This window comes from Microchirus variegatus, assembly GCF_963457635.1.
Source record: "Microchirus variegatus genome assembly, chromosome: 8".
Classification (NCBI taxonomy): Eukaryota; Metazoa; Chordata; class Actinopteri; order Pleuronectiformes; family Soleidae; genus Microchirus; species Microchirus variegatus.
The window spans coordinates 17,634,760-17,652,707 of NC_139809.1; the positions used below are offsets into that span (position 1 = coordinate 17,634,760).

Sequence of the window (17,948 nt, forward strand, 5' to 3'; positions counted from 1 at the left end):
ACACAGAGAGTCGTTCATAAATGAGCAGGATTTAAGAGATGAACCATGTGGTGGTAATCACAGGTAAAATGGCCAAACCCAAACAGAAGCAAGGGAATCAAACTCTCACACGTGACTCTTCACTTTAAAATACTGAATCTGCAACATGGCAGTTTTCTCAGGTTCACACAAATACTTAGCAGCTCTTTGAAAGGAATTCAGTGGTTTGTAATATGAGGAGCAGAGAATATAGATCATTTAATTTTATTAAAAGCAAATTAAAACCCACATTTCCAGCCTGGTTTTTATACAAGTTTTATTCATTTATTTGTGCATTATTTTAATCATTTTCCTCCATTTTACTTCTCAGCACATCTTTTTACTCTACATTTAATCTACTTAAACAGCATTTTATTTATTTTCAACATGTCATGATCATTTTATCTACGCTTAAAGTGTTTTCTTATTTTACTGTTTGTTCTCTAAACTGAACTTTTATTGAATTTGTATATTTATTCTTACTGTATATTGCCATTATTTACTGTTTATTATGTGTTTATATGTTTGCATAATGTGTTGTTAGTGGATGGTTATTCTAACTTTGTATTGTTCTTTTTTTGTAGAAGAATTTGTTTGCATTAGTCTCAAAATCTGAATGTCAAATTTAATTTACCACCATCTGTAAAACTATGAATGGTATTTGGCTTTTTTTTAAGCGCTAAATAAAATGTATGTTGGTCTGAACGTCATTGCTGTGAATATGAATCTTGGTGTTCTAAATAAGACATGTCTGCCATCTAGTGTTTGGAATGAGGAGGTGACGCGTGATTGTTCAAAAACGCATTCAAGCAAAGAGAATATCAGCAAAGAGAATATCTTTGAATTTTGTGTAACAAAAAATAACCAATACGTCTTGTATCAATTAATAGATGGATATAGTTTTGTTGGAATTAAAAAAAAACAATAACAAAAAAATAATCAAACTGAATATTTAACTGAGCTCAGACATGGTGGTATTAATAGCAATTGAGAGAGTGTTATTTATCATTATAGGGAAACACCCAACAGTTCATCATAATGTGCAGGTAACTATGAACATGTTATGTAGACTTTCAATCTGTGAAGGCTGACAGTCATCCTGATGACCTACAGTCCAGTAGGTGGCAGTAGTGTACCTTTAACTAATTGGACACAACAAAAGTAGAAGAAGTAAACATTTCCCAACGGCCGTGAAGGCAGCAGCAGCAGCTGCAGCAGCGGTGGTGGTGACTCCGGTGAGCCGGCAGGAGACAGGAGTCCCTTCCGTGTTGTCCAAGTTTCACCTCTCATGTCGTCACTGAGCCAGAGTTTCAGCTCCCTTTCCCTCCGTGTTTGCTTTATCTGCGAAAAAATAAACTACATTAAATTTGCTTGCATGTCGTCTCACTGAGAACCGACCCTGTCAACACAGCAACAATTCGGAGTAGTCGACCGCCTCATCCATGCAGTGGAGTGCTGGGCCAAGGCTCACCGGCCCCGGCTCCAGCCATGTCGGTCAGGAATACATCGGCCGGTGGCGGTGACAGAGCGGGAGGCGGTGAACCGACAGGTAAAAACAACAACAAACGACACACACGCTTTCCCCACTGTTCTCAATGGGACAGCTATTGTAAACACGCGGTGTATATTCACCTTAAAATAGATACGTGTGGTGGTGTGTTTTTTTCCCCACCGGCTTACTGTAACTTTGCGCTATTTCAAAACTAGGTCAGTAGATCAGTAGAACAAACTCGCCATCTACGTGGTTTATAGAGCTCCGCAAGACGTCTGTGTGTCATATCGTTACTGTATTGTGCAGAATATGTGTGTATCTAAGCTTGTCACAAGTGACGTCGTTAATAAACGTGAATTGTGTGTGTGTTTGTTGTGTACAGTGTCGTTTGGCTAGTGTTAGCCAGTGCGGCTAAACCAGGTGAATGCTAACTTGGCACAAGTAGCACGGCCTGTTTACTGGGTCAAATGTCTCCTCAGAGCGGCCAATTATGTCGTTTATGTATTATGTAGTTTTTGTGTGTGCCAATGAAGCACCGTGGTTTGTGAAATCACCGCTGTCACACTGGGCAAAACAAGCGCCAACGTTTGCTGTAATTTAGGCCTTTAAGTAAATATTCAGTCTCTGCTTCACCGTCTATGTGACGTGAGCTAGGTCAAAGCACTGAGCTACCTGTATGTTTGGGGAATGTGACATCCATCCAAGACCCTTAAGCTTTTGATTGTACCTGTTAATATTCTGTTTTCTTAACTATAAGCTTTCAGAAAATGGGACAGTTGAAACAATAACCATTAATAAGGTTCTTGGAAAAAAAAGCCAAGAACCTTATCACGATAAAGTTTTCCGGTCATTCACTATTGATTATTATTGCCATAAAATGTCAAATATTTTAAAGTAAAATTTTGCTTCTTAGTGAAAGTTGAGGAAAATCAGTTTGTGGTTTTAGAATGATTTATGGACAGAACACAAACATTTGTAGGAGAGACAAGCACTCTTCTAGTTCAATGTAAGGATAATGTAGTAATGACGAAATCATTAACATATGAATGATAATTTAAAATCGACTCCTTTCAGACAGACCGCTGTATTGTTGTCTGACAACATACTTGAAGCTTAAGTTCAATAACTGACTAGACTTGAACACATTGTAAATGAGTTAAAATGCTTTTGTTATAATATATTGTTTCTATGACGTGTGTTTCATATTTGTGTTATTAAGATGAAGACTATGAAGAAGGCTAAGTTACTTAACAAAATGTCATCTCTCTGTCAGTCCTAAATGCTTTATTAACACTGTCTGTTTGCTCTTACTAAATATAAAATGTCCACATCACATGCCACATCAGCATAATGGTTAACCTCAAAGGGCCATATAACTGTCATACAGAATAAATGTAACCAAATATAATGTAAAATAAAGGTAATTACTCCATAACAGGGGTCACCAACGTGGTGCCCGCGGGCACCTGGTAGCCCGCAGGCAGCCAAAACGGTGCCCGCGGGCTCACTTCACTTCACCTCACTTGCATGTATCCGTATGATCTCTCAGTAAAATATCTTTGATATTGTTTATAAAAACTGGTAATCGTTCGGAGTAAGCACTGGAATGAATGTGTATGCAGTTAAATGCATAATATTAATCATTTAAATGGTAAACAAACAAAAAAATATTATATGGTAGCCCTCCATATTATTTTTTACCCTTAAGGTAGCTCTCTGTCTCAAAAAGGTTGGTGACCCCTGCTCCATAACATATTGTTAAATATCTTTCTGTATTTATTACTTTAAGTTACAAATATGATGCATTATAGATGTAACCCAGTCCACGATGGTGTTTCTTGACAAACTAACAGTTTTAAGAGTCTGTATCTGGTCGGGTCAGACCTGCTCACACACCTTCAGCATGCACTGCTTCAAAAACGCACCCTCAGAAAAAGACTTTGAAGCACAGGTGATTTCTTCAGCCACAATAAAGCGAGCTTTCACTGTCTCATCGTTGAACACATTCTGCTGCGATCACAGTCTCAATCTCAATTTCACTCGTCGCATGATGCATATACAATGATACACTGCGATCTAGTGGCGGGAAAAGTAGTTTATGGTCAACACACGCCTTAAAGCAGCATAGACCTATTGTAACACAGATTTTTAAGACCATTTAATCACTCGCGGGCCACTTAAAATGACATGTCGGGCCACATCAGGCCCCCGGGCCTTGAGTTTGACACGTGCACAAGAATGTCAAAGTTTAGTCAATAATTTCAATAGTCGTGTCAGAAAATTATGAAAATGGATCATCGTCAAATCATGCATGAACAATGTGATGGTGTGAGTAAAATGCACCTAGCATGGCGTCTGTCAAGTGTAACAGATGCTCATTGAAAGACTGGATGAATGAGCTTGTTAATGAACGCATGAGCTGGACAGAGAGATTGTGGGAGTTGGCAAAGGGATGTCTGTTTGGCGTGATGTCCAGTAATCTAGTTGTCCTCTTTTTAACCCTATAATCCAGAGTTTTACAGTCGGAGTGGGATTATAAATCAGGTTGTTATTAATCTTTCTATGGCTGCAACTAACGATTATTTTCATAACTTATAAATCTATCGATTTATTTTCATGATTAGTCCAGTACTTGTTTGTTTGGTCTGTAAAATGTCAGAAAATGGGAAATGTTGATCAGTGTTCACCAGACCTGGAAATTATGATGTTCTCAGATGTCTTGTACTGTCCACAAACCAAATACTATTTAGTTATATGGAGCAAAGAAACCAGAAAATAGAAGCTGAACAAATCTGAAAATGTGTTTTAATTATTGAAGAAACACTCTAAATAGTTGACGATTCATTTAGTAATTGTTTAATAATTGATTAATTAAATATTCATTGCAGCCAACTTTTTAATGGCTATTAATGTATTTTGTGAAGCAGAGCTACAGAGAGGTGTCATGAACAACAACCAAATGAGTTCTCATCCGTACCATTCTCTTCAGTGTCTCTCTGTTGATCATTTAAGTAAATTTGGGTTTGTACATACCAGGAGTAAAAAACTGTGCCTGAAGACATCAGGTCATGACTTGTCATACATTAAACTTTCTGCTTTAAATAAAGAGACAGCAGTAGAGTCAACTTAGTGGCAGAGAAACTTGAAAGCAGCCACACCAGAACAACCAGTTATGAGTCAGGTCATTGGCTGCAGGTGAGAATAAACAGACACCAGAAGACATCTGGTTGAAAACATGGTCACAATTTTCTTCATGGCTTGCAGAGCTGAGCTTTTGTGCTTTGAGTTCCTGATTCTCTAACCTCAAATTATAATTTTTGGGATATTTTAAGTCCTCATTGAATAATATACGCATTTGAAATGTGACCAATAGTACCAATCTGTTGCAATAATAATTTAAATGGCTAACATTTTCTAGTCTTAAAATGGAGAAACGTGACATTTTTGTCATGTTCTCACTCTCAAGACGTTTTGAATGGTCTAATATGTAGACTTGCGTGGGGCCATTTGAAGAGTGATGTGACAGACACAGTCTCAGTTGATGCCTAATCAAGGACACTCTTGTTTTGGCAAACCTTCAGTATTGACCGTAGTCCACCGGCTCTTAAAATAATGGTAAAAGAAGCTGATTAATGAAAGTGTGGCACATTTTATAACTGAACTGGACCAGGTTACATCTGCAGCGTAAGTGCCATGGTGATCTTGTCAGGTTAAATGTGAGCCTCCTTCATCACACAGAAAGCATCAGCATGACAAACAAAATTATTAATCCAACTCCCCTCTAGTTATGATTAGTCGCAGTACATTGTTTATTTCAGTGTGGGTGTTTTTCAGAGGGTGTCCTGGTTGAGGAAAACCAAAGCAGCTGTATGTCTCTGTCCAGCCTGATGACCGCATCCTCAGCTGCTGGCTCGTCCTTGAACATGGAGATGCCACGGAAGCGTAAGGGCAGCATGGACAACCAGTGAGTATGCATATGATTTGTTTAAAAGCCACGGACTTAGATTGATATTAATTGTTATTGACAGCCTTTTTTTCTTCACAGGGATTCCAGATCTGCTTCCATCCCTGATGTAGATATGGAAGACGACCAAAACGGGTACTGTGCATAGAGCTGGATCAGTTGGTTGATTGAAAAGTAAATGTTTTGTAAAGGGATTAATTGCTTTTGTTTGCGTTCATCTTCTTTACAGGTCAGATGGGGATGACCAACATGTTAAAATGAAATGCATCAGGTATCTTTATTATTTTATCATTTTAAGTACTTGTGATGTTATATTGTATAATACGCCACAGTTCACAGATGAACATTAAAATGAAAGCAGAAAACCTTTTTCTGTTAAGTGACTTCTGATTCCATGCCTCTGCAGGGAACCACACAGCCAAATTGAGAAGAGGAGACGGGACAAAATGAACCACCTCATTGACAAACTGTCAGCCATGATCCCGACTTGTAACCCCTTATCCCGAAAGCTGGACAAACTCACTGTCCTCAGAATGGCTGTGCAGCACCTCAAATCTCTCAAAGGTACAAATTGTCTATTTGTTGTCGTTTCAGAGATTAACATTTTAGAAAGTTAGTTTACTGTACTATAATAAATACAGCAATAGCTAAAATTTGAATAAACATCCCAACAGTTGCAGCCAATATTCTGGACTCTTTTACTTGGGAGTAAAACTGAAAGCTCAAGTTCTCTCCTCCCAATGGTAAAAATAAGTGAGTGGTATGTTAGAGTATGTCCTAAAACTCTGAAAATAAGATCCAGGTGTCAGTAAAGAACACTCCTTTAACTTGTTTACTATGTAAATTGTTCTTGTCATGTATTGATCTGACTTTGCACTTGCTTTGTCCTTTTTTTTAGGTTCATCAAGCTCGTTTTCTGAAGCTCATTACAAGCCTTCATTCATTCCAAATGAGGAGCTGAAACACCTTGTCATTAAGGTAATTATCCCACTGACATTGGTAGTTGACTATTTTACCTTTTAAAAGGAAAGACGTAATCTCATGAGAAGTTAATGATGACAATTAAAGCCCTTATCTTGACCAGTTGCAAACCTCACAGGTAATTGGCAATGCTTCTGCTTTACTGTGAGCAGAAACCGACAACACACAAAATGCCCACCACATTTTTTTTTACTTTTTTGTATTCTTGATGCTAATATTATAACTTAAAAAAAAAAAAAAAAAATCAATATACATCTTTAAGTTGACTGTCAAGTAATGTAATGTACTCGTTTCAGTACTGATTTTAAACGGCTTCTGTTTGTTTTTTGAAATAAAAAAAATTATTTAGTCAAAATATATGAACTTAATTTACTCAGTGTCCTCTTTGTCTTTGGCTCTTCCTAATCTTGCCCATGTTTTTGTGTTGTGCAGGCAGCAGATGGGTTCCTGTTTGTAGTGGGATGTGATCGTGGAAAAATAGTTTTTGTCTCAGAGTCCGTCACGAAGATATTAAATTATAGTCGGGTAACACTTTTACATTTGTTACTGTATCTGCAGAGTCTTTATTTAGCAGGAAAACCCTGGACACACCAGATGGCTTGCACTGTCTCGTCTTGGCAGTAATGTTGATTAACTAGAACTTTGCAGCAATGCAGGGTTCTCTACATGTTTGGCATCACATGCACACTGAAGTACAGTTAAAAAAACTGATATTTGCCTCGTCATTTAAGAGAGCGCATCAGTGTTAAATTTAATTTAAATTAAAAGAACAAGGCTGACAATTGAAACCACCTCATATAAGTCATGTAACAAAGTTGGTTCCCTTATTTTGTGAATAATGAAATTGATCTGCAAATATGGTTGTTCAAATTTTTACAAATTTGCTGTCACTGTCATATCGACTGCAGTGCCAAAGTCAATATCAACTTCAGCTGTTGTATGCATGTTTTCTCAGAGCTGTGACTTTTTCTCTCTCTCGCTCTCTGCAATGGCTCTGTATGGTCCATGGTCAGAACAGCTGATCATAAGGAGGAGAAATAGCTTATTTAACATGAAAATGTTTTGAGTCAGGGTCTGTCATATGGGCTGCATTTCTGTGTTTTACAACTGCTTGTATTACAGTCATTTACACCGCACACGTCTGTAATTAGAAAGAATTGTGCAGTGACTAGCCAACAGAGCACTAGGTAAAATAAGGGCAGCTTATATTAACTATATGGACATTGATATCACAGACAAATTTGTGCATTAAGAAAACAAATCAACGTCGTGACAGCCGTGTATGCTAATGCTGATGGAACACCTTTGTTCCTAATAGTGAGGATATTTAGAAAATTGACTTAAAATTGTAATCCATGTGCGATTTCCTCAAGAAGACTGAGAAATAACCCATTGCCTCTGTGCTTCATTCCTACTTAATCTGTTCCTCTGCTCTATACAGTATCTGGTGTGCTCCGGGGTCAACAGTTCATAGTTGGTGTACTTTGTTCAATATGTTATTTGTCAGCAGGAAGTACTTTAGATACAGAATAGAGTTAATATTTGTGTTTATCAACATGGGAACGTTATTTCTGTCAGTCATGAGCTGTTTCATATTTTACAGGCGGAGCTGATTGGACAGAGTCTGTTTGATTACATTCACCCAAAGGACATGGGAAAAGTGAAGGAGCAGCTGTCGGCCTCTGAATTATACCCTCGTGAACGACTAATAGATGCTAAAAGTAAAGCATTTGTGTGTGTCTCTCTCTGTTGGTTTGTTTTTAGGCTACTTTTGGGGACACATTTTATCCCAAAAGTCTGCTTCATTTGAACATTTTGAAAAAGTAGATACTGCTACACAGTAGAAATTGAAGGCTCACGAAAATGAAAGCCACTACTGGTAAACATGTACCTGTTTTCCCATTAAAATTCCATGCAAATTTTAAAGGGGACATATTATGCAAAATCAACTTTTTAATCATTTAATCAATTGGCAAAGTGTGAAAAAAGATGACTCATGTTTTTGTGGTCCTCCTCAGTCTAAGTACAGGAGATAAAACCATTATGTTGACTTCTGCGCTCATTGTGACGTCACAATGCGATACATTCCTGGAATTGTTGTCTCGCGGAGCTCTGCTTTGTCTGCTTTGTCTGTAAAACACGCGAGAGTGCTGGCGAGGGAAACGGTATCCGAAAACTGGAAGTCCGCGAAAAGTTTTATTCTTGGCTCCACAGTGCAGCACAGAGTTCTACACAAACTTCCCGCCTCAGAGGATTTATCTGTCCAGTGGATACATGTTATATATGACGGCAATGTGCCTGCTAGAGCCTGCAAATGATCACGTTTCCAAATGCTAACTGCTGTTAGCTCCCAGTAGCCTCTGTGGCTGATGTCATTTCCTGTCCCTTAAGCTTTGTTTTACTTTTTTTAAGGTAGACCTTAAGAGATACTACTAAACAGAGCATTCTGAACAGGGCTGTTTAGGCAGGGTGATTGAACCAGGGAACTAGTTTAACTTGGAGAAATAGGGTATAATATGTCCCCTTTAACTGAATTTTCAAAATGACAGTAAAGGAAAATAGTTTCCATTTACTGCTGTTAACACAAGAAACTCGCCTAATGACTCTTTGTGTATGTACGTCTTTGTATGTGAGAAAGAGAGCCCATTAACGCGTGTTTCATGTCCTCAGCCGGTCTGCAGGTCCAGGCTGACCTCCCAGTCGGTGGAGCACGGTTGTGTTCAGGTGCACGGCGCTCTTTTTTCTGCCGCATGAAGTACAACAAGATTTCTGTAAAAGTGGAAGAGAAAGAGTTCCAGGCCAGCTCCTCCAAAAAAAAAGGTGCGGACATGACGCAGCCTATCGCGTTTTTGAAAACATATGGCTTGTATGATTTAATGTGTGTGATCTGTGTGTTCACCTGCAGAGTCACAGAAGTACTGCACAGTTCACTGCACAGGCTACATGCGCAGCTGGCCAACCAGTCAGTTGGGAGCAGAGGGTGAGGGCGAGGCAGACAAACAGGACAGCTCCCACTTCAGCTGCCTGGTGGCAGTGGGACGTCTTCACTCTCACTCCTCTCCCCAGGTGAACGGAGAGGTCAAAGTTAAATCCACAGAGTTCACCACACGCTACGCCATGGATGGCAAATTCACCTTTGTAGATCAAAGGTAAAACTGAATATGCAGGAGGGAGAGTGTGGTATGTGGTTTAAATGTGTACATTTGTATGGTCTTCAGCACATAACTTATCATCTGCAGAGCTACAACCATTCTTGGTTACCTTCCCCAAGAGCTGCTAGGGACATCATGCTACGAGTACTTCCATCAAGACGACTTACCACATTTAGCTGATAGACATCGAAAAGGTAAAACGTGTTTTTCACCTCATAGTTTCACCTCCTTTCACCACCTAGTATTAATCTTTCCACATGTTATCTTGAATTGTCACTTTAAATTTGTAGTACTCTGTTTCATTCCCCCTATGTTTTATATCAGCTTGTCCTGTGCTTGTAGTTTTGTCTGCTTTAACGGCTGATGCAGCATCTAGAAACACGTGGAGTGTGATTTTAACAAAGATGCTTAGGCCTGGGTCACCCTGGATGCATGATGTGTGGCGCCACTGTGCCATCTTGTTCATGCCTTTAATCTCTTTAATTTCTGATTTATCTCTGACAGAAACCAGCACATGACTTTTGTTTACTTAGACAGATACAGAGTGAGAATCTGCAGTTCACCCACCTGATATGCAACCTCCATATTGTATTCCTGTAGTTGTAGCCTCCACTCTCTCCACATACACCTGCTAAAACTTTTAAAATGATGTTTGTCATGTATTCAGATTCAGCCTAGACACTACAACTACAGTAAAATGTGTCAGTTTTATGTTATCAATAATATCGTCAATAGATAAGCATGCTGAAATTTAAAAATTGACACGTGCAATGTCGCAACCTGAAAAAGAAGCGTCACACACTCTAATACCCTTTAGCTTTGATTATGACACTCATTCACTGTGGTGTTTCCATAAGCATCTGCAATGTCACAAGATTTATTTCAATCCAGTGTTGCATTCATTTTTCACCAAAATCTTGTATTGATGATGGGAGACTCGGACCACTGCACAAAGCCTTATCCAGCACATCCCAAAGATTCTCAATTGGGTTAAGATCTGGACTCTGTAGTGGCCAATCCATGTGTGAAAATGATGTCTCATGCTCCCTGAATCACTCTTTCACAAGTTGAGCCTGATGAATCCTGGCATTGTCATCTTGGAATATGTCCATGCCATCATTGATGGAATAATCTGGTCAGTCAGTATATTCAGATAGTCAGCTGACCTCATTCTTTTGGCACATAATATTGCTGAACCTAGACCTGACCAACTGCCTAGACTACCAACAATAAACAGCTACTGTAAAAAGGTGGCAACTTTTTATTTTGGCCAGACAGTGTATGTTAACATAAGAAACACCATACTTACACCAAAAACGTGAGCAGTTACACACACCATGTGTCCAGTGTGAACCAGGCGTTAGGGGTTGCACTCATTTTACATCTCTTGTTGCTAAGCAACCAAAGCATTGAGGCTGCTGCGATGACTCTGCCGTTGCTGCAGCCTCGTGGAAATTTAGATTAGATTAGATTACTTTATTGTTGTTGCAAAAGTAAGTACACCTAGTACAACGAAATGCAGTTTAGCATCTAATCAGTAGTGCAGTAGTGCAAAAAAAAGCTTATTTTCTTTATAGCAGTGCAAAAAAAAATAATACATAAAACACAGAATGCAGTATGCAAAAATACAGTAAATTATGAATAAAATCAAAACAAAGATGATATCAGCATTTTCCTGATGTGTGGGTGTGGAATTCAAAATAAAAACAAACTTGCTGTGTCTGGCCAGATCCACTTCTTCAAACCAGATGGAAATACAGAGAATGTCATTTATTGGGTGCAAGTCTCGAGTATCTGCATGTATCTAAATATGCTCTGCTTTTGAAAAAGTTGTATATTTTTTTTTAATTTTGGTGTGACGCAGACACACCCAGAAAAACAAGCCCAACACAATGACGACCAGGTTTCCATTAAAAATAACTATATATAAATATATAATTGTGCATTCAAAAGCTGCTTCATGGTTATACTGATGTTCTGTTTTCCTCCGTTTAATCCTCAAATTTGTCTTTGTTTTTTTCTTCACAGTGCTGCGGAGTAAAGAGAAAATTGAGACCAACTGTTATAAGTTCAAAACGAAATATGGCTCTTTTGTCACTCTGCAAAGTCAGTGGTTTAGTTTTGTAAATCCCTGGACCAAAGAAGTAGAATACATAGTGTCAACGAATACAGTCATAGCGTGAGTACAAACTTTAATCTGATTGTGCCTTATCTGAATATCTTTATAGCCTTCAAAGAATCATATTCATCGGTGGTGTTTTTTGTTTTCCTGCATGGTCACAGTCAAGCCAGTCGGTCAGGAAACAAGTCTGAACAGTCGAGCAATTCCAAGACTTCTGAAGGTGGGTTCAAATATAAGACTACAAATAACGATGTCAGGGTTGTAGTAAGCTTTTTGTAGTGATCAGAGCACAGTTGTCTGTCCTGTTGTTTAACTTCATGTTTCTCTTAGAAGATGGTAAGAAGTCCCTTCCAATTATACCAGGCATCTCCACCACACCTGGATCTATGATTTATGCTGGAAGCATCGGAACTCAAATCGCCAATGAGCTGATGGATTTCAACAGGTCCGTGTCCTCACAAAATGCATTTTTTATGCTACCATTTGTGATGTCTGTTAATCTGTGTTTGTGCTGCTTTTAGGATGAACTCATCACCTTCCAGTGGCAACGTCAGCCCCTTCAGTTTACCACAGGATAAATCTCCACAAATTCACAATCAAATCAGCAACAATGTACGTTTCTGTGCATGCATATTTGTTCTGGTGTGGTCTGTCCCAGTTTATTGCTTTCCCATTCACAGTCTAAAATATTTAATCAGAAGATTAATGTCCAGCCTCATACCATCATCATGATGGAAGTTAAAACTTTATCCAACTTTCTAACTGAAGATAAAAACAGACTGGAGCCATTTTAGCTGGGAACAGCAAAACTCAAAGACTTCTTTTTCAGGGAGTATGAACTAGGAAAGAACTGATTAGGTTTTGGTGTTGTAATGTTAAGGATCTGGGCATTTGAGTGGCCCTTTCTCCCGTTACGCATTTAATTTAGGAAATGACCATTCAGTTTTCAATATTTCCACAAAAAATATTACCTGAAGGTGGTGAGAATATTATTATATTATATAATATTATGTGGAACTCATATAAAACACCACATATTTAACAGAATATCTCTTCTGATGTGCAGTACCTGTTAAGTATTTACTACTTGTATGGTTATCTGCAATTATTTTTTTAACTAACCCAGCAAACCATGTTTTTTTATTTATTTATTTTTTAAGAAATATAGCTGAAACTGTAATTTTTCAGACATATTTGAACATTTACAATATCAAAATGACTGAAGTTCCTCCAGAGTTTTAAAGGCAAAATTGAAGCATGACAGTTTTGGTTCTTTCCATTTTCCCTTTGGTGACTCAACTCCTATAATTTTCTCCTCTTTTGGTCTGTAGGTGCCAAATGGAGAGGCAACAGATGTGGAGATGCCAGGAAAGTCCAGCTCAGAGGGCGAGCTCCAAGGTGCTGCGTTCTCAGGAGGAGAAACACTGATGGGTATGTTTTTCTCATGTTTAATATGTTTACTGATTCTCAAAAGGTTTGGACAACAGAAACCAATGTGCACATTTAAGAAAAACAAATGAAAGGGGCATCAAACAACAAAAAAACATTGGTGGTACCCCTCATACACACGAAAAACATGTTTTTACAATCAGCTGAAACAAACGGCTGAAAAAAGTGATTAACACAATATCCATTGCCAGTGGTTCATCTTCCCTATGGAGTATGTTTGCCATTGTCACCCCTGCGTACATGTTGACATCACAGATGTGCCAGAAACAACATGAGTCACAGGAAGTGATGTTACGGCGGTTTCTACTTTTGGTTTCTACTTTTGATCATTTAGATGATCCAGTCGATGATATTTAGTCTGAAAAACTCCCTCCTCCCAACTCCCAATTAGGCCTGTCTCGATAACAAATTTTGCTGGACGATAATTTGTCTCAGAAATTATTGCGATAATCGATAATATTGTTGTTCTGAGATCATTTTCATCTAATACAATGATAATGGTATAATAATGCAGGTACACCTTTTCAAAGAGAAATAAACTTTTATTTTTAAGGAATATTTAACACTAGAACACAATAATTTAACAAACAAGCAATAAATAAAATGGGTTAGCTGCACTCTGCTGTGGTAGGCTACGCCAGGAGTCCCGCCTCCACACACACCATGTGACTGACATGAGGGTTCACTCATCGTTACTCTGGCTTTACACGGCAACGCTCCTATGAAACCGACAAAATATTTTATCAGATGTGCCTTACGTTGAGACGGCGACAGCGTTTTTGGGGCTTAAAAACGCAAAAAAAAATGAACCCACCCTCCAGAGTGGAAATCTTAAAAACGCTCCGCTGTCACATTCCCGTCTAAAGGGTTTTCTGAGCTGCTCATGCTGGCACGACGCTGAAGTTGGCACCACATTCGCCCCGGTTCTCTTTAGAGAACCTGAGGCGAATGTGGTGCCAACTTCAGCGTCGTCGCGCTGGCTATCGCTGACGTCAGATCCATGTGCAGTACAGACAAACAACAACAAACATGTGGATTAGAATCCATCAGTCGCCTTAGCTGCTCTGATACCTATCCAGGAGTCATTTCAGCAATTACCCCGAGTCAATGTTTTGGTTTTCGACTGTGGGCTACTCAGCGCTACTAGAGAGAAGTAGAAGGAAGTTTCAGCGCATGGGAGCGCTCCTGGTGTTGTTGTATGGCAGTGCTTCACAGCGCCACCTAGCCACCTGGCATGCATACTACATCAAATTTCACACACTTTAGGACCCGGCAGAGAGAGAGAGAGAGACGGGGAAAACAAAAAAGCATGCAAATGGCATTTATCGCGGACAAAAAAATTATCGAGCTAATTTTAATTGATTTATTGAATATCGCGACAGGCCAACTCCCAATAAACCTCCAGCAGCACACTAAACAAACCATTTTAAAGGTTTCTTAAAAACCAGTCCTGCAGCTAGGATGACAATGACAGTTTACTCCTTCAATTCCTTCCCAAAAGCTGATTATACTCGCCGTAGTGTGCACGCCCAAAATGATGTCATATCCTGTGCAGCGCCGGGCGAGTGAGCTCCAAAAGGTGGCGCGGTGCTAGGGCACGTACCTCTGAATTTTTTCTTCTGTGAATTCTGGTGGATTATGGTATGTTTGTCCAAATAGGTGAAGCACCGTGAGACGGACAGTCATTTTGAGACCAACGTACGCGATATGCAGAAAGTTGTTGTTTACTACTGTTGCTGGGCAGCGGACGTTTACCAGCAGTACAAGTTGAATATTTTGGTTGTACGCCCTCTGCTGTTGCGGCGAATACTGCAATGAACAACGCGCTGAGTATAAACGCCTCCGTACATACTTATATGGTCATGCACCGTCTGCGGAGCCCCACGCCACGGCATCACCCGCGAGTATAAACGAGGCTTTAGTAAGAAAGTGCAGTAGATTCTTTTTTTTCTCAGACATTGAATAAATAAATTCAATAATGTCTTGATCTGCTGACCATTCGACGCAAAGCAGTGAAGTGTCGTTTTATGTCTTCTGTAGATGAAAAGTACAGTCTGTGCCCAACTTTAAACTGAATTAAAACATGTTTAGCATTTAGGTAAAATGAATGTTGTTGTTATGGGATTACTACATTTTATCTGAAATTTCCTTCAATAGAGGAGTGTTCGATTTTTCACCTTGTTTTGTTTTTCCTGTCTGCCAGCTCATCTCTCCTCAGGTGAGAATTCCCAGCTGGATTTGGACAGTGTGGTTGGACCAGGCCTTAGTAGTCTGAGCAACGATGAAGCAGCCATGGCAGTGATCATGAGCCTCCTGGAGACGGACACAAACTTGAGCGACACTGTTGACTTTGAAGAGATGCACTGGTCTTTATAGAATCTGCTCTTGCAGTGTGACGCTGTAGCACACTGTAAAAAATACTCTGACCTTTTTTTTTTGGGTAAGATGAACTGCTCGAATGCTTACACCACATTTGATTTTTAAGGACTTAATTTATTTGCTACCTATTTCCCCACATAAGCTGTGTAGTCTTCGGGTGTATGCTCTTACACGTTCAAGGTCAGTGACAATTAAGCAAAACTGCATTTACCTCTAAAGCCTTACAGCGGTCCTCCTGCCCTGAAAACACTGGTCTTCTTTCCTCACATCTACTGTTCATCCTCTGTTTAACTGAAATGGTTTAAGAACCCATGAAAAACAGACTAAGCTTACATCATGACAATTTGAGGGATCTGCTCGGTTTTTTTTCCTTCTTCACTCCCACTTAAAGCTATACTTACCTTTCTTGCATGTCTCACAGCACTTAGTAAATCCCAGCAACACCTGCTGCTTGTTGAGCACAGTAACTGCAGAGTGATAGAGTGCTTTGACGTGAGAGTCTCCAAACACCACAAAAAGTCTGCAGATTTAGTGACAAAGTCGCCATGTTGGTAACACTGCTCTGTCAGAAATGCTCTCACAAGCTGTGACGCATGCTTGTGTGACGCATGACAGAGACGGAGTCGAGGCGCGCGACAGAAGACAGACGGGGAGCTCGGCCAATTATTTTATTCGGTCCGAATGTTTTAATTGGTCATACTTTTATCATTATAATATGAGAATTAAATAATGATGAATTTCAAAACCTGGTGGGTTTATCTTACGTTTTAGAGTGCCATACGCTTATTAGGAGCAATTTAAGCAAGAAAGGTAAGTATAGTTTTAATCAAAGGTTGGGAGTGACAAAGAATAAAAGTGCACTGAAAAGATAACTATTTTTAAGGCCGTAGTTTGATTAGGTACTGTATGTTTCATTAAAAATGCAACCTGGCACTTCTCTGTGACCCCACAGGATCCAAAACTGTTCTCAGGCAGTGAACCATGTAAAATCACACCTCCATAACCTCCGACTCTGAGAGTCACTCAGTGATGTGCTGCTCAGAGATTTTTCACTCGTCTACATCTGAACATTTACTGCGAAACAATCCACTAACTTCACTTGAATAAACAGTATATGTGTGCAGCGCTGCAACTAACCATTATGTTCATGATTGATTCATCTGTCGAATAATAATTTCTTCACTAACTGATTAGTATTTCCTCTACAATCTTTTACAGCTTCAGTGTCACTGCAGCACTGTCTTCATTCGTTCAAGTTAGAATAGTTAAAAAGGGCCTAATAATGGATTTTTAATTTGCGGCTTTAGGGGCTTACTGGTGCAAGTTATTTGAGATAGTGAATGACATTTGAGCAGCTGCTAAATGAATGTAGAGGAAACACTGATCTGATTTTCCTGGTGAAGGTATGGTCCAGTCACTCAGGATGTGTCTAGAGCCGTTGACCTGACTGTCGGTTAATGTTCACCAAACCTCAAAATGATGATGTAGTCCACAAACCAAAGATAATATAGGTAATTATATACATTTAAGAAGTTGAAAAATGGGAACTTAAAAGAAACACACTTGACTGATTACTTGATCATAAAAAAAAGTGTTTGCTGTTGCCGCTACATTTAGTAATCTGTTCATAATCGTACTTTTAATGTGTGTGCATTTGTTATGTACGCCATATTAGGCCATATCTACCTTTGTTTGTATAGGAATAATATTTTCCATATTTACTAAACCCTTAAAAACTGCCCTTGATTTTAGATCTTAGCATTTAACCCCTTTAGGCAGAAAACATCCACCTTCATAAACAAATTGGTGAGAGAGCAGTCGGTTTTGTTGGATGACCTTTCACAATCTCCTAGATTTGCAGTAGTTCTGAAAGGTTTGAGCTGGACAGCAGAGTCATTTCAGGACGAGTATGGTGATAGAAGTGAAAACTCAGGGAGCGACAGAAGCTTAAAGCTGCCTCACAGAAACTTACTCTCTGCTTTGTATTCTGGAAGGAAAGCCATAAGTGTAGCCGTTGTACCCCCCGTTGTACCCCCCCCCCCCCCCCCCCCCCCCATATATGTCATTTGATGCACTGATGGTCTTTGAAAAGACATGTTAATGTTTCATGTGATTCTCAGAAACACAGTGTGGTCATGCACCTGCATTCGTTTAAAGGGATTATGCTATGCAGAGCTATCATTCCATCAATAAGAGACTTTAAGTAATTAACGCTTAATTCACACTTGACTTTAAGAAATAAAACTGCAGAAGGCCGACAATGTACTGCTGACTTGTGAATCCTGCATCCCTTCCCATACTCACAGTTGCACAGTAGCCTTTATGTATTTCACATTAATTAACTTAAATGTGAAAATACATAATAATTTTTTTTTTTAAACTGCTGCCATA

The 17,948-nt window shown here is 39.2% G+C and overlaps 1 protein-coding gene across 4 annotated transcripts; it reads left to right on the forward strand.

The window, feature by feature from the left end:
* The first annotated feature begins 1,368 nt into the window (after nucleotides 1–1,368).
* Nucleotides 1,369–17,526, forward strand: bmal2 (basic helix-loop-helix ARNT like 2). 4 transcript variants are annotated; one of them, XM_083894377.1, is made up of 17 exons: nucleotides 1,369–1,567; nucleotides 5,345–5,474; nucleotides 5,556–5,609; nucleotides 5,704–5,745; nucleotides 5,881–6,038; nucleotides 6,373–6,452; nucleotides 6,888–6,980; nucleotides 8,059–8,176; nucleotides 9,126–9,275; nucleotides 9,361–9,604; nucleotides 9,695–9,801; nucleotides 11,636–11,786; nucleotides 11,879–11,949; nucleotides 12,060–12,174; nucleotides 12,251–12,341; nucleotides 13,061–13,160; nucleotides 15,397–17,526. In XM_083894377.1, exons 1-17 carry the CDS (start codon nucleotides 1,507–1,509, stop codon nucleotides 15,552–15,554), a joined length of 1,923 nt encoding a protein of 640 aa, XP_083750503.1. In that variant the 5' UTR covers nucleotides 1,369–1,506; the 3' UTR covers nucleotides 15,555–17,526. The 4 variants fall into 4 exon arrangements, with proteins under 4 accessions (XP_083750503.1, XP_083750501.1, XP_083750500.1 ...); XM_083894375.1 differs by having other exon boundaries at nucleotides 11,891–11,949; nucleotides 15,382–17,526; XM_083894374.1 differs by having other exon boundaries at nucleotides 11,891–11,949; nucleotides 12,063–12,174; nucleotides 15,382–17,526.
* The last annotated feature ends 422 nt before the right edge of the window (nucleotides 17,527–17,948 follow it).

What these genes read in the sequence shown, in the direction of transcription:
- bmal2 (XM_083894375.1), top strand. Translation starts at nt 1,507, where the DNA reads ATGTCGGTCAGGAATACATCGGCCGGTGGCGGTGACAGAGCGGGAGGC. An exon ending in TGAAACACCTTGTCATTAAG is followed by an intron (nt 6,453 to 6,887) that starts GTAATTATCCCA and finishes TGTGTTGTGCAG; the next exon opens with GCAGCAGATGGGTTCCTGTT. An exon ending in CAATTCCAAGACTTCTGAAG is followed by an intron (nt 11,950 to 12,059) that starts GTGGGTTCAAAT and finishes TGTTTCTCTTAG; the next exon opens with AAGATGGTAAGAAGTCCCTT.